At 40.0% G+C, this 23,663-nt stretch overlaps 2 protein-coding genes across 3 annotated transcripts in view; both read left to right on the top strand.

Moving 5' to 3' along the window:
* ankrd11 (ankyrin repeat domain 11) overlaps positions 1 to 4,617 on the top strand; it is a 176,387-nt gene extending 171,770 nt beyond the window's left edge. For both annotated transcript variants that reach the window (XM_080030440.1, XM_080030439.1), the window contains exon 14: positions 74 to 4,617. In XM_080030440.1, coding sequence (XP_079886566.1) covers positions 74 to 259 — 186 coding nt within the window. In that variant the 3' untranslated portion in view covers positions 260 to 4,617. The remainder of the gene's footprint in view (positions 1 to 73) is intronic.
* A 1,401-nt stretch (positions 4,618 to 6,018) lies between these two features.
* On the top strand, positions 6,019 to 23,292 carry slc22a31 (solute carrier family 22 member 31). The gene is made up of 9 exons (XM_080033472.1): positions 6,019 to 6,459; positions 10,092 to 10,195; positions 10,704 to 10,858; positions 16,990 to 17,158; positions 17,628 to 17,773; positions 19,354 to 19,462; positions 21,042 to 21,256; positions 21,751 to 21,862; positions 22,141 to 23,292. Exons 1-9 carry the CDS (start codon positions 6,028 to 6,030, stop codon positions 22,586 to 22,588), a joined length of 1,890 nt encoding a protein of 629 aa, XP_079889598.1. The 5' UTR covers positions 6,019 to 6,027; the 3' UTR covers positions 22,589 to 23,292.
* Positions 23,293 to 23,663: the final 371 nt, after the last annotated feature.

Genomic DNA, 23,663 nt, shown 5'->3' with positions numbered 1-23,663 from the left:
AGTTTTTGACATTGATACAATAAGCTTGTATGTATATACAAAGTGGATTTATGATTGGTGTCTCTTCCCCCAGACATGTTTGTTGATGCGGCAACAGCACGAGGCAGCAGCCCTCAATGCAGTGCAAAGGATGGAGTGGCAGTTGAAGGTCCAGGAGCTGGACCCAGCAGTGCACAAGTCCCTCTGTGTCAACGAAGTGCCGTCCTTCTACGTGCCAATGGTCGATGTCAATGACGACTTTGTCCTGCTGCCTGCATGACACATCTGTGCTCACAGATAAAGAGCAAACATCGTCTGAATCACTTCTTCTCAAAGAGACTTCGTTGAACAGAACGAATGGAAAGGGCTATCAAGTTTGAAAGAAGGCTTTTGACAGGAAGAAATTATATTCTATAGAAAAATAGTAAAGATGGGAAAACCTGCTTTCGATTCCCTTCCGTGAAGAAGGAAACATGTTTTTACTGGGGAAAAAGAAAAAAAACACAACTTGCACTTTCATCCCTAAAGTTTTTACACTTTTGTTTGATCAGAGTGTGAGAAGCAGAAACAGTTTTTGCTTTGAGGCTCTGACATCGGGACACAACTCCTCCGTGCTCAGTTACGGTGAGACGGGGACAGAGATATATTTTCTGAGTTTGTTTTTTGGTCCCTGCTTCAATAGACACACCACCAACACTGGGAGAAGGTGTCGGAGAAGAGCTCTCCCAACGGCATGGTGCCTGTCCTGAGGGAGACCTGAGGAGAAGCCTCCCCTGTAGTCCCAGAGCTCCTGGTGGGCCAGGAGAACTACAGTCCAGTGCTGACCCAGAAGAAGTCAACAAAGCCGTGGTGCATCATGTCAATGTGTATCTACTGCATGACAACTGGGATGGACAGAGCAGGAGGCTAGAACCATCCGCTGATGCTTTTGGGGCTATAAGACCGTACACGCCCTCTCTGTTCACACTGCACCAGGCCTCGCTAAACAGTAGTGCAACAGAGCCTGCAGCAGGTTGGAATACAGCAAAGGGTTAGTGATAGTTGTGTGCGCAGGTCAGGGCTTAGTGTCTGAGAGAAAGAGACTGACCCTGCAGCCTCTAAGCCTGCCTAAACAGAAGAGGACAGGCATGGATCTCTGAGGACAGACCGGAGTGTTCCTCAGCCACCCAGCTTGCTCCAAACACAAACACATCAGACCGCCATGGACTGCAAAAACACCACAGGAGAACCAGAAGAAACAAAAATAACGAATGTTGAGATTCAAAGAGACTATTGAGAAATTGTGGTTTGGCAGGAGAGAAATATTGTTTTTGTCTATTTCTTTACTTGGGCATTTCATTGTTTCTGAGAAAGTGACTTGAAACACTACAGAGCCAATATTAGTTTAATGGAAAAAAAACACAAGAAAAATTAAAAAAAGTTGTATTCCGTAAATGATGTACAGTTTTTATATTCGTTAACCAATGTATTCTTGCTGCCTTCTAGATAATTTATTTTGCCACACATTACTGCACAGTTGTAAATAACCTATGTACTGTAATATCACTCAGTTAAGTGTAAAGAAAAAACAAAAGAAATAAAAATTATCTTTTTATGTACAGTTCACTTTTGGGCAGCACTTTCCCCCCGCCCTCATAACCATGGGCCAAAATGTGTACACGATTCTGTCAGTATTGGAAAGACTCCAGTGCACAGTTGTATGATCCCATTTCTAGGTTCAGTCCAGGCTTAAGAAAGGCAACTGGACGTGGATCACCACAACTCACAAATAGCTGACAGAAAACCCTTCTGGATTATAGCGGCCTCCCACAGGCCTACCACTATATAGTCCCTCAGATGTAGCAGAATAGTTGTTAAGGATTTATTAAAAGAAAAGACAGATTATTATTCATTGCTTTACTACACAATTATATCTGAAAAAATTCGAACCAAGAAAATGCCTTTTTCAGTGAAAAAAAAAATGTACTCATTGTTGGGCAAAGTCACATAGATATATATGGGTGGGATGAAAGTTAAAAAGAGATGTCATTGACGAGCAAAACCATCATGTTAATGTAGAATGGTTTAGAATTATTTTTCCGTGTTTCCTTTTTCTTAAATTTTTTTTTTAAATTGGACTGATCATTTCTAATCATCACAAAACATTGTCTAAAACCAACAGGACACTGGTCTTTTAGCACATGTTCTGTTCTCCCAGCTTGTCTGCTTTTTACAGTGAATAGACCAAACAGTTGTAACAGCCACTGAGCGTTTTTATTCAAACTGACTGTTAACATTGTTTTGTCAGTCTGTCTGCCCCTTGTTTTATTTTGGATATCAACTTTATTTAAAGGTGCTGTTCCAACTTTACTCACTGGATGGTGCCAGAGTGTCAGAATACTACAGAACCCTAATCGGCTTTGCATGAGACCTTTGGCCTTTGATTTGAATGGGTGTTTTTAAATATATGGAAATTGTAGTACAGCCTACAGAGAGCGTAATTCCCTTTTATAGGCTTCCAGTACAACACCTAGATTGGTTTGGTCATTGGTGAAATCATAATCGGCAAAAAACAAGTCACATATGCTTTTTTTTATGTTTAATCTTCAAGGGGTTTGACTGGTGTTGTCAGGGGTCTTAAATGTTAGGTTACTTCCTCATTTTACTCTGTTGTCTGGCGGCATTTGCCATAACTACGTTCTTGGTTAAGGCCCAAGTAGATGGTTACAAGACTTAAATCTTCTGAAAATGAACCAAAAAGCGGACCGGCATTTAACACACGTAGTCGGGGAGGGGGAATTGCATTTTTTAAGCTTATTTTAATTGTCCTCAATTTTAAATTCCCCTTAAAATTTAGATTTGTGATAACTTATATCAATTCTCTACTTTTTAAAAGGGTCTAGGGTTTGAAAAGCTTCCCTGACCTACCACACAGGCTGCCTGTCTGTCTGTGTGTGAGAGCTGCTCATGTATCCTGATGGCAATATTCTCTGAAACGTTTAAGTTATTTACACACTGTCAGTCAGCATAGCTGTGTATGGTATGTCTAGTCAGGTGCAATGGTTGTTGCTATTACACTGTGCAGACAAGGTGGCTAGATGTATAGTCCTGGATATTTTTGAGAGATACACACATCCTGGTTGGTATACATGCACATTTGGATACATATTAGGTTATCTTAAACCCCTGTTTGTCTAGTTTTGGGTTTCTTACACCGTTTTAGGGAAGATGGTTTTAAAGGTGTTTTTTGTTCACAGGATCTTTGTGTTTGTGTGTGGGTTTTTTTTTCTTTTTTTTTAGCTCAGTGTATGTAGTTTTTGAATGTTGTTGTGTTTTATCTTAGGGGTTTTGGTTCCTGTATGAAGCATAAACACCCGTGGCATGTCAATCACGTTGCTTATCGAGCAGAATGTATACCGTTACTATGCCCATACCGACCACACCCTCTCACTATTGTTTACAAGACATCAAATGTGTTTCCGTTTCATGTGTCCCCCCATCCCCACCCTTTTTTCTTTTCTTTTACTGTTTAAGCCCCCCCTGCCTTTGTTGTTACTTCTGTAATCAGTCGTTTTTTAACCACAAAGGCTTGAAATGGTGATGGTCGACACAACTAACGGGCAAATTCTCCACCAGTCTGCGGTACAATGCCGCTCCAAGCAATAGACTTAACACATCCATCCACTTTGATTCTCCAGTGTGAATATTGACTAACTAAAGAGTGATTTTCGGATACAAATTTAATACAGACACTGACACACATCAGTCTGCAGATGCACAGTAGAGCACTTGGCCGTGGTGATACGGCTGCTAGCCCGACAGTCAGCAACATATTACCTCTACTCTCCTCACATTCACTCATAATGTTTATTTCAGATTTGTTATTTGTTGTTCTTTGTTTCGTACTGGACATAAAGATACATAACTGCTATTTTTTCATTCTTTAGAATCACGATTTCAAGCCTTTTTTCTAGTTTTAGTTTGTTTTTTAATTAAAACCCAGACTGTAGCTACATCTTTGTTCCTTTTTTTAGAGTGGTAAATGACTAATAAGAAGCATGGAGAACTACTCTTTAAATGGTGAGAAATAACCTATTTATTATATATTTTTTTCTGACACCTGTGGTATGTTTGAGTTGAAGTTGGTCTCCGCTGTGTAAATTTTCCTTCTTGTTGATGCGTGAAAGAGACATACTGTACATAGCTCTGTAAATAAAACCTCCCAGGACATTTTGCACCCTCCTCTTTGTACTAGTCTGAAAAAATTGCATAGAATGTTGGGTTCTAACAGCAAAGAGCTGCGTGCGCTTGCTGCAGGTGATTATGATGTAACAATGTAACATTTTTTTATTTGTACAATGTAGTTTATTTGTGTACATATTGTTGGAGCAGCTAAGAGGGGGGGAGGGGGTTGTTGATGCTTTCATCAGTGCTGTAACAGAAATCCAGTACTTTCACCTCTAGCTGTTGTTGATTTCCTGCAAAAAAATAAAGAAAAAGACATAAAAAAATAAAAACGCGAGAAACTGAAAATGAGGATGGATGGGAAAAAAAGACTAAACTGAAACCTAAAAATTCAAAATTGTTATTTTCTACAGTTGCATGTACAGAGAGCGCGAGAACTGCTGTTGTTCCTCAGAGATTATGTTCGTTAATAAAATTTTGAAATATTACCAGCAGTCCTTCGGTTCTTGATTTTGTGTTGGCATTGTCTGTTTCATGAAGTAAAGGTTGAAGAACTGTATTCAACTGCATCATAAAGTTGCCACTAAAACACCAAATATAACAGAATATATAATTTAAAATAATGCATAATCATATAAAAATCACTTTGTATCTCAATTTAAGCACCAATTATAGTGGTGGACTTGGGTATTCATGAGACATGTTTCTGTTCATAGCAGGATGAGGCCACCGCGTTTGGTTTAGAAACATTTAGTACAAGCAAAATATTTTTCACAATCTGAATGTCTGACCGTCTCTGACATGCTGCCAGAATTGGAACATGTGAAAGTGTCTGGCCAAAATCAGATCACTGTTTGTGTCATTATTATCTTCAACAATGACTGACATGTCATAAGGAACAGCCCAGATTTTCATATAAAAGACCAGTCCATCAACATTTATTCAAACTAAGCTGTATGTCCTTTACATCAAAGTTATACAAATAAAAAATTAAATAAAACACTTCACATAAAACACAGCAACATTCAAGAGTAAAATCAGGAAAAAATGTAATTACATTTGCAACGATAAAATAAGTTTAAAAAGTAATAAACAAAAAGAATGTATATAAGAATAGAATAATTTTTACATGTTTTTTAACACACATTTCCATATAGTATATAAATATTTTCCTAGTATACACACACACATACAAACAAATGTGTGGGGTTGTGTGTACACAGAACTAAGCCCGTGAAAACTGTCATGTTTGGATGCAAACAAATATTTTAAAATAATGTATGCATTTTGAACTGTAGGTATGGGGTCTTAAAATTGAATAGAGGCCATTAAAGGGAAGGGAGAATCTGATACAAGAAGCTGTTTAATTGCATTATGGGAAATGTAGGATTCACTTTTTTTGGAGCTTAAAAAATACAGGATATTTGATTTTCAATATTGTTTTTTTTCTGTCTAAAGTGGAATAGGATATATCCTTTTAATCCTTACTATCCAACAATAATTATAGAATTTCATTTTAAGCAGTTGAAAGTTTTCTCATTTCTGGTGTCAAAAGTTAATATTTTTTATCAATGAAAAGCGAATATAAAGTAGAATAATTTTTACTATGCCCTGTTACCTGCATCGATTCTATAATCTTGTCACTTGGAGGCACAGATCAAAAACTAGGATTAAAAATTACAGTTGTAACTTCAGTTGTTTTCATGTGACTCCAGTGTGATACAGAAATGAGTAATTGAAGCAGCAGCACCAGCTGTCTCATGGGAGGAACCCCGTGCAATCTGATCCACAGAAGCCTCTGCCCTCCTGCGTTTCCTCTTCCTCGCACGCTTTACCTGCTCCTGCGGCGAGCGGCAGCAGTGGTGTGTGCGCACTCACTGCGCAATGGCAACAGAACCATCGGTCACCGCGAACACTCGTCGTCAAATGGATTATGAGACGAAGATCTTCCCGCATACCGGCGGCTATGGACGCTACAACCGAATCGTGGTCGTGTTCAGCTGGTTCCCAAACTTTGCGGTCATGTTCAACTTATTCAGCGACGTTTTCTACACCCTCATCCCAGACTCTTACCACTGTAAACCCGACTCGCGGCTCCTGCCCTCCACCTTCCTCCTAAGCAACTTCACCACACAGGGATACCTCAACCTCGCCATCCCCTGGGAAAACGGCACAGGTCTCAGCCACTGTGAACTCTTCAAGTACCCACAAAATACGTCGGACTTCTCTGAAAATATGCCCAGGGAGAGGGTGTCCTGCACTATAGGTTGGGAGTACACCCATGCAGCGGGGCTCCAGAGCAACTTTGTCACTGAGGTAAGAGAATGTTTGGAGGTTAGATCCGTGTTGGCGTTTGGCTTAAGTTTGGATCGCTTTAAAGCAGTAACACACAGGGATGAATTGGAGGAAAAACTCATCTGAAGTCAGGTTAAAGAGCCACAGTTTATCTGGATCCCATTCAACTGTGGTTTGTTGGATTGATCTAATTTTCTTTTCACACCATTACAGTTAATTACTAAAGTCACATACATTTTATCATAGACAAGACCATTTTTTTATTCAACAACTAATGAAATGTGTTGGCCTTGCTCCTAGATGGTGGTTCTGACCTTTGTTGGTTTCAGCATCTCAATGACAGCAGTTTATCTCCACTGGAAGCATGTGTGGCAACAAAGACGGCTGTTCACAGCAATAGGTCAATATTTGCTCATGTCGCACAGTCAAACTTAGTCTTACTTCACTCTCACTTATCTGCTGGCCTGGCACTCCATATTTCCCAGGATCATAGATAGCAACTCAACCAGGCTGTGGTCAAACGGCTGCTTGTCAGACCATAGAAATACAGTGTGTGTAAATATAAATACATACATCTTCTTTAAGCTTATAAACTGAAGTATTCAAAAGTAGAAAAACAAGGGCAGTCAATATACAGTATGTTGTGGCCCTTGGTGCCTGTGAGAATTCCTGAATGTTGTGAATCCTGAACAATAACCAGGGCCAGAACAGGGTCTTTGTTGTGCAACTAACGTTTTTAAATCATCAGCAGGAATTTGTTTATCTTCTCCAGTGTGTTTCCCTTGACTTCAGCTATTCAAGGATCCATCCCAGACTGCAAATATTGATAAGAGAGTTGTGTCTGGCTCTTTGTGACCCTGTACAAAGACCTCAAACGTCACCACTGCATTTGTGTAATGCATTTTGGAAAGCAGCAACCACTCCAGAGCATAGGCGTCTCTTCACCACAGTAAAGTTAAGAAGCAGCGAGAGTTCCGCTCTTCAGTGGAGAGCAGGACAAAGTCATTATGGGTAATTGCCCATCAACTTCTCCTCAGAGTATTGTCTGTGTATCATAGCTTTCAAGGAAATAGATACTGGCAGTTAGCATTCAACCCCCCCCACCTCCCCCCCCCCCCCCCCCCCAGTCTCCCTCTCCCCAATTCCAAACCCTCTCTGGCGCTGGGAAGTCTAAGGCCTCCGTGTTCCTTCCTGAGACCCTGAACACCTCGTTCACCAGCTTCCGCTCCTCGTGTCATCAGCTGCATCATAGGAAAACTTTAGTAAAGGAAAATTGAACAGATCTCATCGCCATGAAATACACTTGTTAGGCAAAACAATGGAAACACCTCAGAGTGGGTTAATGTTACAGATGGTCTCATCTCTAAGGGGGTTGTGTTGGTGAGGGTCCCCACCTCTTTGGCATAAGTGACATGTTGTTAAGACTTGATACAACATTCTTGGTAATGTTTGTGACTAATGTACCAACAGTTCAGACAACAGCTAACTAGTTGACCCCCTTGTATCTTTTATCAGGGCTTTGAAAGAGGGACAGCTTCCCCCCAAGATTAAAACGTCCTAATAGCCCTCACAAGCCCTAGGTTCACTGTGTGGTTATTGGACATTTGATTAATTCATTGTAATGTTACCTTGGAATAATCCAACAACTGAATCACAATATGAATAGGTGGTACAATAAACTAAAGATCGGTGTTGCTGTTTCATCTGTAGGCCTGTGTTCAAGAGGTACACTGTGTCAAAAGTCAAAAATCCATTTTGAAGACCTTCTCATTGGGCTTTTATTGTGCATATTCCTAAATCAATGACTTTATTCAAGTAACCACACAGTTTACATAAACCATTCATTTGTTTTCTCCGTAATTACCCACTTGTGTGTGTGTGTTTGTGTGTGTAGCGTGTTTGTGTTTGTGATCTACTGTGCAGCAAAAGCATGAATTTCTAGTCTAATCTGTGGTATGTGAAGGAGTCCGGTCCTAGGGATCGAACCAGTAACCAACTGGTTACTAGTTGGCCCCCTTTCCTCTAGGCCATCCTACCACCCATATGCACATAAATGTACTCACAAGTTCAAACACACACGCACGCACACCCAGACCCACACTCAAAGGTGTTTTGTCCTCCCAACGGAGCCTTGGAGGCAGCGCTGCCTGGAGCTGCCTGCAAGGCTCTAACTCTAAACATAACCCTAACCCTAACCTTTACTGTTGTCCTACCAACAGTGCTTTCCAGGCAGCTGCCTTGAATGCTCCGTAGAGAGGACAAAACACCTAACACCCAGATGCTCCCCACTCCAGCTCAATCTGACAACATGCTGCCAAATTATTAGATGAATGTTTATATATCAGACACATATGGTCTAAAATGGTTAAAATAACAAACGGTCTGTTCAAAGAATGTGTTCTAAAATATAACAAACCCGAGCAAGAATGGTAGGATTTAAAAAAGTTTGTCTTTACTTGACAGTTTTTTGAAAGTCTATCCTTGTGTCAAATTGTTAGATGTTTTTTTTCAGTTCTGTTTTTCATAAGTTTATATTCAGACTGTCCTTAGTTCTAACTTTTAATAAAATCTTATGACTATTTGACTCTGACGCTCTGATCCTAAACCTTGTACCAATTTATGTATATATGTAAAATGTTCGCTGTCTATAAATACCAACTACAGACAGAGGACATACAGTAGTAGGAAAAGAGAGAAGGGACTGGTACTTATCACCCGCAGAGCTGCTTCCACTCTCTACCTCGAGCATTACTTTGCTCTAATGTAATAACACTGTCAGCAGACATCTTAACTCAATTAGGAGCGGCATGATCTACATTCCTGCTTTCTCACAGAAATCTCTGCATGTTTGTGAGTTTACTGGTTGCGAACTGAGGACAATTTGTTCATTTACCTTTTGTTGGAGTCATCCATATATTTAGGATGTATACACGTCGCTCACAGGTTTTTGTTGGAGTGTGCTTTATATAAACTCCAAATCACATGTGCTTTACTGTCGTCCATGTGCTGAAGCAAAGATTTTAGTTTGATTCCCTTTATTTCAGTTTTCTTCTGTTTTCAGCTGGTGATAGTCAACTTGCTCATACTCGAAATTTGGTTGAAAAGGTCATAGAAGCACCAGATGAAACAAGAAAGAAGTGAAAAGCTGTTCTTGCCCTCTTGGCATCTGAAACTATGTTGTTAAGAAGACAAACAAGAAGCACACAGAGTGATGTTGGGTCAAGTCTCAAATCAGTCTTATTGATGCGTCTCACAAAGCAGTTTTTTTCTGTCAACTGCATCGCTTTGCCGTATGCCAGTCTGGCAAAAAAACTAAACTAAACAGAACTAAATAGAAAGGGTTGAGTCCAAGAGGTGGACTTAAACATTATTGGTTGTTAATAGAAGCGTAGAATAAGCCAGGTTCCATTGATAAATTAAATAATTTAGACAAAAGTGAGAAGAAAACACATACAGTTTTTTAAGTATGTCAAAATGTTGATGCCCGCGAGCCACAGGTAAAACAAATCAAATAAATGTAAAGCTCATTTAATGTTGTAAAACAATTGGTATCTTTTTATATGGAATGGCTGTGCTCTCTATTCCAGAAGCCTTTTCTTTCCAACTTAATATTGAGCTAGTTGTTTCAATGTACGTCTTTGTCTTCCGTGCAGTGGAACCTGGTTTGCAGTGACTACTGGAAAATCCCTGTGCAGCATATTTGCTTCATGACAGGATGGATTCTGGGATACATCTTCATTGGAACATTGTGTGACTGGTAAGTTATAATCCTTATTTATATGGTACCCCAAAGTGTTCAATATAAAATAATTAACATTATTATAACATTGATCAACATGTGAATACATTTGATAAATGGCATTGTTGTTTCTGTAACATGTACGGTACATACTAACTGGCTAAATCTGTTAGCGGTTGCTGAGCTTGGGACATGTGATTGGCTGAAAGGAGAGCGGGTGGGGAAACCATCACTGTTATGAAAAAGTGACATTAAGAAATAAAAAAGTGGCGTGAAATAAGTGTCATATGGAAAACAGCGTTGCCGTTTTGGATAAAAAATAACTAATAATATATAAAAATCAACTCCCATTAAACCCCTTTATAATAATTGGTTGCGTTTTAGGGAGGAGATTATTTCAAAAGTTTATTTTACAATTTATTTATATGAGTTTTATTTTTATTTTGTAGTGGACACTTCTGGTGCTCCATAGTTTCAAACATGTTTTGTCACTGAGAGGTGATAAATGTTTCATGTGTGTTTTCAGGTTGGGTCGTCGTCGAGGCTTTCTCCTCTCCCTCAGTCTGTCCTGTCTGTTGGGGGTGGCTGTGTGTCTGTCCAACAGTGCTGTGGTGTTCCTGCTGCTGAGGCTCTTTCAGGGCGCCATGCTAGCCGGGGTCTTTCTGTCCTCATACATTGCCAGTGAGTATTCAGTATTCACACATTTAACTATTGTCCAAATTACTCTGCAGCTGAGCATCCCGTGGCAGTAATTTACTTCTCTGGAAGTTTAAAAAAAAAAATAATAATAATCAGCTTCCTCATGTGCATTACCTAACTTATTTGTTTATTTTAGAGAGCACATTTGGATTCCGGCACTTTGCTCTGAGTCATTTGCTGGCGCTGTTAATGCAAATGTCATATTTTTATTTGTTTAATCTGTTTAGATTTGTTACTTGTACACCACTTCCAAAATAAATAACATATGGTAGCAAAATGGACACAAACATGATTAAAAGTGAAATAAGAGGCGATGAGTTAGTGCAATAGGGTTGAGAGTTCCTCAACCCCATCTTGATGTCTTGGTCTCAATATTAAAGAGTATGTTATTTAGATTTGTCTTATATTTTGGATGATTCTCCAGTCATAGTGTGTTTAACACAAAGATCGTGATAATACACGTAGAGTACTTTCTGTTACAGAAAAACTCATGTTATGTAAATAATTACATAATGTTAATGTAATAATCTATGGCCTTGTCATTCCCAGCGTAGAATATAATCCTGTCACGTTGCTTGATATGTGAATGTTCTTGAATGTGTGAGCAAATTGTCAGCAAATGCACAGTCAGTAATCACAGTTTATTGTAACGCTTTACTCTTTGGAAGAAAAAAAAAGTATTAGATCATGAAATCAACACTGAATACAAATGCCCAATGCAAACCTTTTTAGTTTTGATACTTTCATTTCTCTTGTCTGAGATTCAAGAACTGAAAGACAATATAAAGTTAGTCTAATGTTTAATGCTACAATTATTTCCACATCACAGGTAAAATAAAAAAAGTAGCTTCTGTGGTTTCTAGGTGATTGAAGATGTCAACATTATCTCTGTTTTATCACCAATGAGCTGATGCTTTACCTCTTACTTTTTATAATACTTCATACATATCATTTGTCTCTCCAGGTAGGATGAATGAGTTATAGTTTAAAAAAAAAGAAATGCAGGCTTTATATTCAATTTGACAGTATTTTACCATGAAAGTTGGTGGTGGCAAATTGTGGCTTCAAAGAGGCAGATCTATGATAAATGTGTTTGCATGTTGTGTCAACTATCCTGTTGTAAAATGTAGTTATGTTATGAGAGGCTGTAGATAAATGTAACCTCGTAATGTTCAGGAGATTATCTGAAATCACTCATCTCTTCGTTTTAAGTCACTTATTGTTTGCCGACCTTGTAACAAAGTCTTGTACTGTATGTTATCCGTTCTGCTGACATCATTCAGGCTTTCATTTCGTAAACACTTATGTGATTACTGTCATTAGATCACATTATTAATGGTGGTTTATTAAATAAAGGTACTAAGAGCGTACAGTGGATGCACAGGGGAGAAATATTTTTGATTATTTAACTCTGAAGAAATACTAAAGGCTCAAACTGACCAACCCTGAACCCAGAAAATGTATAAACTGTGGCATTAGTTTACTCTTAATGCAAGAAAGTGAAAATAAATACTTGTGATGTACTGAATTGTTAGACAAAAACATATTTAATGCCTATACATTGAACTCCCCTTTTTGTATTACAAGTTATTACAAAGTCAAGGGTTTTAGTCCTGGCTGATTTGGTGACGCATGTGGTTACCTGCAGTACAAAGGGTTTTTGATTGACTTCAACTAAAAACTGAAACACAGCAGAAATATAAAAATAGAGTAACTGCTGTATCTGTTGACAACACCGCCAAACAAGCTGATGTTGTTTTTAATGATAAATTGGTCAATAATAATTGCAATTAAACATGATCTGATTGTGTGGTGCAAAGGGGATGAGCCATTTTCCAAATCACAATAAATCCAACACTGGAATATATGCTTCCTTTTTGTCCCATGAATCCTTTTGTGGTTTAAAAGCAATTGGAAATCAGTGAACAAATAGCGGAGCCTGTCATCAACAATAAAAAACACTACACAGAGATGTAATTACAGGATTTAAATGCATTGAATACCTGAAAAATGCTTTAGGTAATCTTGAATTTAATGTCACAATTTATTAAAGATTCACTTTTTTGTATACTAACTACAAGAACAGTATACTGTTATCATAAGTATGTTGCATGGCTTGGGACACTGTAGTTCTTGTTATTGCTGTAGGCTACATGTTTGAATTGCTCTCCTGAAAAAAAGACTCCTGAAAAAATATGGACTTATATTATTATATTTATAATAATTATATTATGTGCAGTATATTAGGCCTTTGCAAGGTGGACATGTGTAGGACAGACTATTGGAGTTGCTTGGGAACCTCAGCTGATGATGACGTATTGCCATGTGATTGTGCTGAACCCTGACTGACAGCAGGCAGCTGCTTGGTTTTTCTTTACTTCTATCTTTCAGCTGTCTTCTCCGATGTAAAACCCCCCTCTGTGTCAAATATTTAGCTCCCCCTTCTTCAGCACAAGTTTGTCTATCATAAGATCCCTCTGGCTGTTACAGAGATACAAAGTGCATCGAATACTGTGTGTTTTTCTTCCGGAACTGTCTAAAACAAAAGGGAAGTGAGAGAGGGATGTAATTTCGATAGCATTTGTAGAAACTGTGGGCATTCCTTCGTCAGACGAGGTGGTACTAGGTAGTGATATCATCTGAAATACACACATACACATTTACGTCTGCTTTGGATATATACACATACTCCCACATTCCTGCAAGGTCAGGGCTATAGTGAATCCAGATTTTGTTTCTTTGGGTTTTGGGCTGGGCTGGGATGAAGGCCAGAGAGCAATGTTTTCTCTGTAACGTCCTCCACGGAGAGGAGAAAACAATAGCAGGACAGAACCGAAGGCCAGGAAGTAATCAGGAAGTCAGCTCCTCACCCCCCCCACCCCCCCTTCTCTGGAAAGAGAACCAGGGGCCGTATTCACAAAACATTTTAAGGCTAAGAGTAGGTCCTAACGTGCTGATTTAGGAGTAACTCTCAAAAATAAGGGCCGTTTCACTCCTAATTTTAGGACTCCTAACTTTTTTAAATAAGTGTAATTCGCAAAGCATTTTAGCGCTAAAACTAGCTCCTAAATCTATGAAAAGCTAGGAGTCCTCAAGAGGACTCCTAAGTCACTAAGAGTAAATCACAGACAGTCATTTGATGGTGTTTTAGATAGCTGTAAGGGGTTAATGATCTTAGTAAAGCTATATTTAGAAAGTATTGACACATTTATATTTATTAAATGTTTATAATAAAATATTTATAACCCTCGTAATGTACTCCCGACAGACCCATGGTCCTCTGGGGTCATATTGACCCCAAACGGTTTGGTGTTTTTTTAAAGCCTAAAGTATAAATTGTCAATAAATTTTGTGTTACACCTTTACTCTGACTTGAGTCCAACCCATTACCACAAATATTTGCCTTAGTTTTGGAATTTTAGGCCAACGGACCTTGTTTACATAAAAATATACAATTTTTTCGATTTGAAATTAAAAAAAAAAAAAAAAAATCCCTAACATGATTTTGGCTATATGACTTATTAGAGAGTGGCTTATGTCAAAGGTTAGTGAAAAAACTGTTTTTGAATCACTTAGATTTTTTTAATAGGAGCAAATACAAACACCCTTGGTCCTCTGGGGTCATATTGACCCCGCCCGGTTCGGCTGTTTTTTAAAGCCTATAAAGTATAAATTATCAATTAATTTTGTGTTACACCTTTAGTCTGACTTGAGTCCAACCCATTACCATAAATATTTCCCTTAGTTTTTGAATTTAGGGCCAACAGACCTTGTTTATATAAAAGTATGCATTTTTGGATTTAGACAGTCAAACCAGGCAGGGTCAGTTCTCGCCTGGTTTGACTGTTTCTAAGGCAAAAAGCATAAATAATCACTAACCTCAATTTTTCAGTTTTATACTCAACTTTATCCTCACTCTTTACCCGACATATTTAACATTACAAAACAACATTACAACATGTAAAACTTTGCAAAAATGTACTTTTTAGAAGTGAGTCACCCTCGATTTGTCCCTCAGTTGCATGCGAGGCCGGTAGTTATGGAGTGATCTTTGCTGATTCACTTCATTGCATTTTGTTGAACTTGGTTCAAAATGAGCTCACAAGCCTCTGAGGTAAAGCCTGCTGCCTACTGATCATGCTGCCTGTCTCGGACTAAGATTTGAAATGGTGCAGAGTCTGCCAGAAACGATCTGTTTATGTGTTTTGTTTTCCTAACCATTGCTTGACCCCACACATCAAAGGCACAGGTGTTGGTTCTGTTTGTGTGTGTCTGTGTGTGTTTTTTTGGGGGGGGAGTGCTCATGTGTGCATGTGTGCATGTGTGTGTGCGTGTGCGTGTGTGTGTGTGTGTGTGTGTGTGTGTGTGTGCGCTCGTTGGTGTGTGCTCATGTACAGGTATGTGCATGTGTGTGTGTGGGTGTGTGTGTGTCTGTGTTGTGTGTGTGTGTGTGGGTCTGTGTGTGTGTATGTGCGTACTTGCGTGCGTGTGTGTGCTCGTGTGTGTGTGTGTGCTGGTGAAGTGTGTGTGTGTGTGTGTATGTGTGTGTGTAGGTGTGTGTGTGTGTGTGTTTGTGTGTGTGTGTGTGTGGATGTCGTTAGAAGAAGGGGGGGGCGGGTATTTCCTCTGTTAGAAGCAGTATAGTGTGACATTTTGCCCCATTGCACCATTGTGTTGATCCCAGAGTACAACAGGTGTTATAAAATTCAATAAAACACCCATAATTTTATCAAAACACTTCAAATGTATAGGAATCATCAAAAGCATAGTATTGAACAACCCCTATAATTTTCAGACCATTTGGTGAATGACAAACATGTTTTCCCCTCAAAAGAAATGTCTTGTGGGGTCAAATTGACCCCAGTACAATAGGAGGGTTAAGTTCCTTTTCCTGCAGTTGCTTTGGGTTTACGATGCACTGAAAGTTACTGTTGGTGTCACATTTGGGTTTCATTTCCTACTAGAGGCCTATATGGCGTTTCGCAGCATCTCCTCCGTTCCAGAGGTCCGCTACTGTATAGTTGCGCGTCTCGCCTTTTTCCTTCCGCATGCACTTTACGATTTCGCCGGCTGTTGTTTCTAAATGTTGAATTTCCCGGTTTGTCGTTGTCTGGCTATTGCTGCATAGTCCGCCGTTGAGAGAAATACAGTGAGAGTGCATGGCGTGCAGCTCTTCAATGAGGATATTTTTTCCGATTCAAATAATTGTAAAATTTAAAATGAATAGACCTATGTGGCGCTATTGTAGGCTAATTGTGAAATAATGTGTGGGAAACCCTGCAGTATCTTGGTTTCATGTTAAATCAGTGTCACTTGTCATTAATTGTATATAAAAACTCTTTACTTTAATACAGCGACACAATATGGATATCTCCCACAGTGTTTCTATCATAAATTCGCTCTCATTCCCTCTCAGCCAATCACTGTAGGCATAGAAGGTATGAACATGACATCATCCATAGCAACAGGGTCAACACCGCCCTCTAGTCTTAGCTTAGGAGTCCCTCCCATTCCTTAGTAAATGTTGGTCTTATCAGCTTTGTGAATAGGTTTTAAGAAATTATTCCTTACTAAGAACTTTTAGTGCTCCCTAGGAGTACTCTTAGTGCTAAGATAAAATGTTTTGTGAATACGGCCCCAGAGCTCTGAGGGGAAGCAGGTTAAAGGTCAGCCGAGACTTGCACAGCTTGACACACTACCAAAAAACTGGACGTCAGCACAGAGTATCTCCTATATCTAGCTTGCTGAACCATGCCCTTATGTCTTTTCAGATGGTATGCAGACTTTTGCTTTGCTTTTAAACTCGCAAAACAAGCTGCAAACGAGGTTGCAGTAAAGTGAAGGAGAGGATTCCATGTTACACATGACCAAGTCCAAATGCGCACCTCACATCTTTTTACTGTCCATCATACTGTATACATCTGATCTTCAATGTGGCCTGTGTTGACATGACGTTTGAATCATCTAAACACTTCCTCTAACATTATTTTAGCCAGTAGTCTTATCTTCATAGGGATTCATGTTCTGAAAGGCAATGGATTGGTTATGGACTAATGTATTAATTTTGCTTCAGCAGTGTTTTGATGTTATCCCTGCTCTCGTCACTCTCTCAGGGTTGGAGCTTTGTGACCCTCCACATCGCCTCATGGTTGCCATGGTCAGCAGCTTCTTCTCTGTGTTCGCAGAGCTGCTGTTGCCGGGCTTCGCTGCTCTGTGCCGCGATTGGCCGGTTCTCCAAGCTGTGGCCACTCTGCCTCTGCTCTTGTTGCTTTCCTATTGGTGGTGAGTCAGGTGACAGTATGCGGGGCGCCGAGGTGGACACACCATGTGTATATTTGTTGAGGCATTAAGGGCAGTTCATTATAATACAGTGGCACTCTGTACTAGACTCACATTGTGACAGTTTGATATGTTTGACCTGCAATTTGGATTCTCTCCTGCTCCAAGCTCACACCCTGCAAACATGTTCACAGTTAACCACATCCAAATCCTATTTTGAAAATTCTTGTCAACACTCACCGCCTCCCTTCATCCAACTTCCCTTCAGTTATTCATTCAAGAAGTCTTGTTGAGTCCAAGATACACATACATTTAAACAGTGTTTACTAAAAAGACCTCAGTTGTAAAGTGGGTTCCGAAGTCTGTAGTTTGTATTGCATGTGTTCATATTCTCACCTTCTGTGCTGATGTTCCAGAGAATGTTGGAGCTTTGTATCTCTCTGAGATATGCTAACAGAGTTGTTTTCCTCAGCTGTGCGTCAGTGTTTCCAGAGTCTCCTCGGTGGCTGCTGGCTACAACTCAGATCCCGCAGTTGAAGAGGAGCCTTCAGGAATTCTCCACCAGGAACGGTGTGTGTCTGCGAGATGAAATCTACCCCGGTGAAACCCTGCTATCAGGTACAGGCAAACTGTCTTTTTCTTTCTGGAAAACCATTTGTCGTCTGCAACGTTCATTTAAATACGCCATGTATATTGTGGACACAAGCAAGAAAACAAGCATTATCTTGATATTAAGTTAAATAAAGTGCGGACGAGATGTCTCTAATACATAAACCCTAGAAACGATGATTTATTTTTGTATTTGTGAAACAAAAGATAACTTGAACGATTAATCAGTGGTCCAAATAGTTGCTGATACATTTTCTGAAAACTAATCCATTACTCAAATAAAAAAATAAAAATCATACCACTGCCCTAAACTGTGCCTGAAATAACCTCTAACCTCACCGATATGATGATTTGGTAATTCAGCCTGAAATGACATTAGAGCATGTTCATTCTGCTGACAGCATGTTTCTTTCAAGTTTAAGGGGAATGAATCGGTTATGAGCAAAGATAATGATTTGTATACAGTATGGTAATCTGCTTTGTTAGACTTTTCACTGTTATTCCGCTGAACAAAAACACACTGCAGCCCCAGCTGGCCCCTCAGCTCTCCAGTGGGAGTAACTCCAACACTGCACAGGAACTATTGTTTTCTCCCTAACTAGTTCTTGTGAATTCTGCTTTGAGCAATGATAAAAGCATTGCAATGCCTAAATGTAAGCAGTTTAAAGAGTAACTTAACACTGAGCTGAAGAACAGTGTTATTTTGCCCTGTTTGTTTAAAAAACTTTTGAGCCTGCTTCACCTGTGACTACACCCATCAGTGATGTCACAGGGTCCTTGAATACACCGGTGCATCACTGATGTGAAAAGTTCATCTTCTGGACGTCAGTAAAGACATTTTCAGTGGGGTTAACGGTGGAGTCAGCAATTCTGGAGAACGCTTGTTGACAAAATCACTTTTTGTCAAAATCAGTGAATGTCTCCTAACAATCTACTACCTATCCATACTGTGTGTGCGCTGAAAGAAAATCTGGTGTTTAATACACAGCCTCAGCTCTGTAAACGGATATGTAAAGGACAGACCCACCCTAGCTAGCAACAATGTTATCAATATTGGCTACTAAGCTAGTGATCAGCTAATATTTTGGCTTTGATTAGTATTTAGCTTATGCACATACTTAAATATGTACTGCCTTATTGTCACACTTGCTACAGTACTACTAAAAACACATTCTACCTGTATTTTCATAGTGATAAATCTTAGCCTATATCGATAGCATTACTCATAACTACGGTGGATCAGTACAGACAGTATGGATCGTGAGGAGATATTCATTGATTTTAACAAAAAAGATTTCTGCAGAATCTCCACCTTTAGGAGAGTGTAGGATGAGTTGAAAAGTCATAATGCATTATTTAGGCTTTGAAACTATTTCCTTTTCTATTTTTTTTAGCTTTTAGAGCTTTAGTGCATGTTATTTGGGCTCATGGTTATCAGATTTAATCCATAATTGTATTCATAGCAATTTGTTATACACTATACATTTGTCACAAATAGTTTATAACCCATCCCCTGTAGAATTATACCTAGCCCTTAAAACCTCTGGATCTTTGTGTATACGTTGAATTCTTCTCTTTGTCTGTTACAGAGATAGATTCAGCATACGGAGAAGACTATCGGCCCAGGTACTTTTCAGTTCTGGAGCTGCGTCAGACTCGAGTTATCTGGAAGAACTGTCTTATCCTCAGCTTCACGCTGTGAGTTTTTATTATCGGTGTATAAAAGGGAAAGTTAACCTGACTTAAAGCGGCAACGAGTAACATTTAAATATCTTTTAAACAGCCTCATGTTTCCTCTCATAATCATAAATTACCTTTAACAGCAAACGAGACCATCAGTGCAAAGAAAGACGTTTTTATATAGTTTTTATTACTGCATTTGGTCTGGTCGCACACCCAGTCCGATTTTCGGTTCACGCGTGCATGCTCTATGGTCACATATCCGTATTGGTCGCAGATTTCAGTGTGGCGCAGGAACGCAATTTGAGAAGCCTATCACTCCAGGTGAGGGAAGGGGATAGGGAGACCAGATCCCAATTCACCAGATGTGGGACAAAGACTACGTTTGTGCGGGACAATGCGGGACAAAGTGCCGTTTATTTAGCAAAATAAACTCGTGTCACCACCGGTAATGCCAGAGACACGGCTTTCTATATTGAAAAACACTATCTTTAGATCAGCGCGCAGCAGTTAAGTTAGCTACTGTTAAACAAATAGAGCATTAAGGCTGCGGCTTCACATTAAAAGCATTTCACTGGCTTCACATTAGTATTTCACTTGACAAACGTGAGTTTTATTTTGAAGTAACAGGAAGGTAAATGCTGAAGCACTGCAGGCACCACCTTCACAGAGCTCAGCAGCCCGATACACACACACAGACAAACACACACACAGACAAACGGAGACTGCTGTCTCCTCACATCTATCGGATAAATGCCAGATTATAAAACACGCATTTAAAAAGGGGGGCTCACTTTCAATAGCTATGCGGGACAACGTCTCAATTTGCGGGACGTGTGAAAAGTAATGGAAATGCGATCTGGTCACCCTAGAAGGGGAGCGGGAGCCTTGTTTGAGACAGTTATTTGTCGTCATAATGACTGATAACGGGGCTGAACCATCAAAGAAAAAAAAGAAAATGCAATGAAGAAAAGCTAAAAGGGAGAGTGATAGGCGGACGGGAGGGCGTTGCCAAGCAACGTATACACAATTTCACGGAGTGAACCTAGACTGCAGTGTTTACTCCTAAATGAATGAGCGGTAGCCTACTAAAACAAAGTTTACTTTGCCTCACCAGCATCATCAGATGACCATTATTCATCTGAAATAGTCATTATTTACAACAACATAAACACATTACCTCATCGTGATCCATAACTAACTGCCGTCTCTCGTTCATTCGCTTTCTGTGAGGACACGTAATCTTTCAGCTCCGTGAGAGAGAGTAGTTAGGTGAACCTGCATCAACTCATTGCAGTCAGGTGTAGTTGATGCTGTGTCACTAACCACTCTCACCGAGCCGAAAAGAGTCCGGTGCCCTCACACTTTCAACACACGGATATGCACTATATTGCTTCCTGATTATTTGAATCTCGCACGCCCCCCTGCACGAGCTTCACGACAGCTGGCGTCGTAAAAATACTACCGCTTTTGTTCAAAGGTGTCGCCAACGTGCCGACTTACTCGTTATAGCTTTAACTGATTTTTTGCCCCTCTTGAAATTTTAATTTCATGATAAATGGATGTGTGTGTCCTAACCCTATCAGCTCTCCTCCAGGTTCATTGGAACGGGGATCCAGTACTGTTTCACCAGAAATCTGCACAGTTATACCACCAACTTCTACTTCACCTACTTTCTCCGTGTGATAACCGGAGCGGTTGCCTGCATCTTCATCTGCTTGTCTGTCAATCATTTTGGTCGGCGTGGCATGCTTCTGCTCTCTGCCATCATCACTGGTCTGTCATCTCTGATCCTGCTGGCCCTCACACAATGTACGGTACATCTGTACATTTTCTTTACAAAAGTTATTATTTATAACTTATTATAACTGTATGGAGAGACCTATTTTTGTGTTGGATGGAAAAAGCTGACATTTGGAAAATAAAGGGCCATCCTAAAGTCTTTCCTTTATTTTTTCAAATTTCTGCTTTTTCTTCCACCACAACATACAGTATGTTGACAATAGCACTTAAAAATTGTAGAGTGTTGGCTTATTTGTGAACCAGAGTTTTGAGTTATGAAACAACATATGTCAAAATGTAATTTGTCTTATACTTTTTGCAAGACAGAAGTGATGGTAACACTGTAAATAATGATCTTATCCTTTGGGTCAGGACCGAACATGGGACTTGATGTGAATATCTTTGCATCTTGCCCCATGCTCTTGAAAATGTAATTCTTATGACATACTAATGTAAAATATGTTGGGATCACATTAGTTTCTCGTACGGCAGACGGGAAAATGATGTTTCCTTTCATTTGTCAGACCTGCGTGGCGGCCTGGTGTTGGTGCTCTCTGTCGTGGGTCTGTTGTTCTCTCAGGCTCTCGCCATGCTCAGTGTGTTCTTTGCCTGTGAGGTGATGCCCACAGTGGTTCGGTAAGTGAATATAATTTTGACCAAAGTGTCTGTAGAAATAGTTTTGTAACTGTAGACAAATTCCATAACAGACCAAACACATTTTGAATGAATGTTAGTTCGCCGCTCAAAGCAGTCACACTTTATTCCTGTTTAGATAGATTGATTGATTGATTGATTGATTGATTGATTGAATAATGTCTTCAAAAATTACATTAACATAATATAAAATATTGTCGGATAGCTACACCTTGACACTGATCATGTTTGGTTCTCGTCTTCTATAATCTCCTTGTCAGAGGTGGTTGCCTGGGCCTGGTGCTGGCAGCGGGTTGTGTTGGCATGGCGGCCTCCTCCCTGATGGAGCTCCAGAACAATGGCGGCTACTTCCTCCACCACGTCATCTTCTCGTCCTTTGCCGTGCTCTCCATCCTCAGCATCATGCTGCTGCCCGAGAGCAAACGCAAGCCTCTGCCTGACTCTGTGAAGGAGGGAGAGAGCCAGCGCCGCCCGCCACTCTTCCTGGCACGCACAGACAGGGACAACCTGCCGCTGCTGTGCCCCCCGCGGGCCCCTCTGTCTGAGTACAACCCGGATAACTATTCCCGCTTAGTCTCTGCCACCAGGAGGATGTTGACTAAAGAGAATTTGCCTTATAGGATCGCCGTGCCAACTCAGCCCCCACTGCTGTCGGACAGCGACACACAGAGACAGGGGAATGAGATACTGAGAGAGGTCATATTTTGACTCTGTTCCCAGACCTTCCTCATCCTCTCTCTACACAGACTTGGCTGATCTCCTTCTAGACATACCTCTACAGACAGCCTACCGCCATCCTTCATTTAGTTGTTATCTGAGCCACGGGCTGGTCATAACTCTACGGAAGAACCGACCACGGCTTGAACGCAGTGCACTTTAGAGCGAGGGCTCCAAGTCTGTTCCTTTTACAGCAATATATGAGTTTCTTCTCGTAACTTGAAGCTGTTACTGTGCTGTGGCATTTTCTCATGTGAATTCAGGTCATGTAGGTCTTATTTAGCTAAAGTTTTTCTTTTTTCATAAAAACTTTTAGTGGGGTGTATGTTCACTTAAAAAAATGAACTCACTCTTTACACTTTGGCCAGTGCAGTCAAAGTGACGCTGCTTGTCTTTGTGGAGACATTCAAACCGAATTGTCAGACACAAGCTTTCGCCAGAGAAGTTGGCTGTTGATCATGGGAACAGCAGCCCTCTCCACATTTAGTAACTCACACCATTGTCATTAAGTCACTCTCCGTCTGATTCATCAGCTGTCTCTCAGTGCTGAGAGGATCCTGAGGAGCACCACATGTTTGGCTCACACTGTTGTTGTAGAGTCTAGTGTTATACTTGTGAAGCACACAAGAGGGCGCTAAATGATGCACTGATAATTGAATATGATGACGAATATTCCTCCAACATTTTTTAATTCTTCCTTGTGCCAAAACCAAACCTTGTTAATCTTAAATATTTCACTTACAAGTATTTGGTCAAACTTTTGGATGTGATTCGTATGGGAAAACAACACTAGATACAAACAGGCTCATAATGGAGTCGTGGTGTCTATTCTGTAAACCACTTTGTTATGTTAAACAGCATTATTTAAAGATGTTTTATTAATATTTTGTAAATATTTTGTTTTAGTAAATGCCGTTACATCTGGTAAAGTGGGACTGTTTAAGAATGTTGAACTGTTCAAGGTTGCTGTAAGTATGTGTGTGCGTGCGTGCGTGTGTTTGTGTGAAGCAAAAAAGACACTCCTTGATCGGTTTCCATGACGTGTAATGGCTTACTGTCTGTGCAT

Source organism: Ammodytes marinus (assembly GCF_949987685.1).
Source record: "Ammodytes marinus genome assembly, chromosome: 1".
NCBI lineage: Eukaryota > Metazoa > Chordata > Actinopteri > Uranoscopiformes > Ammodytidae > Ammodytes > Ammodytes marinus.
The sequence above is the reverse complement of the archived record's forward strand: the minus strand, read 5'-3'. Positions and strand labels throughout refer to the sequence as shown.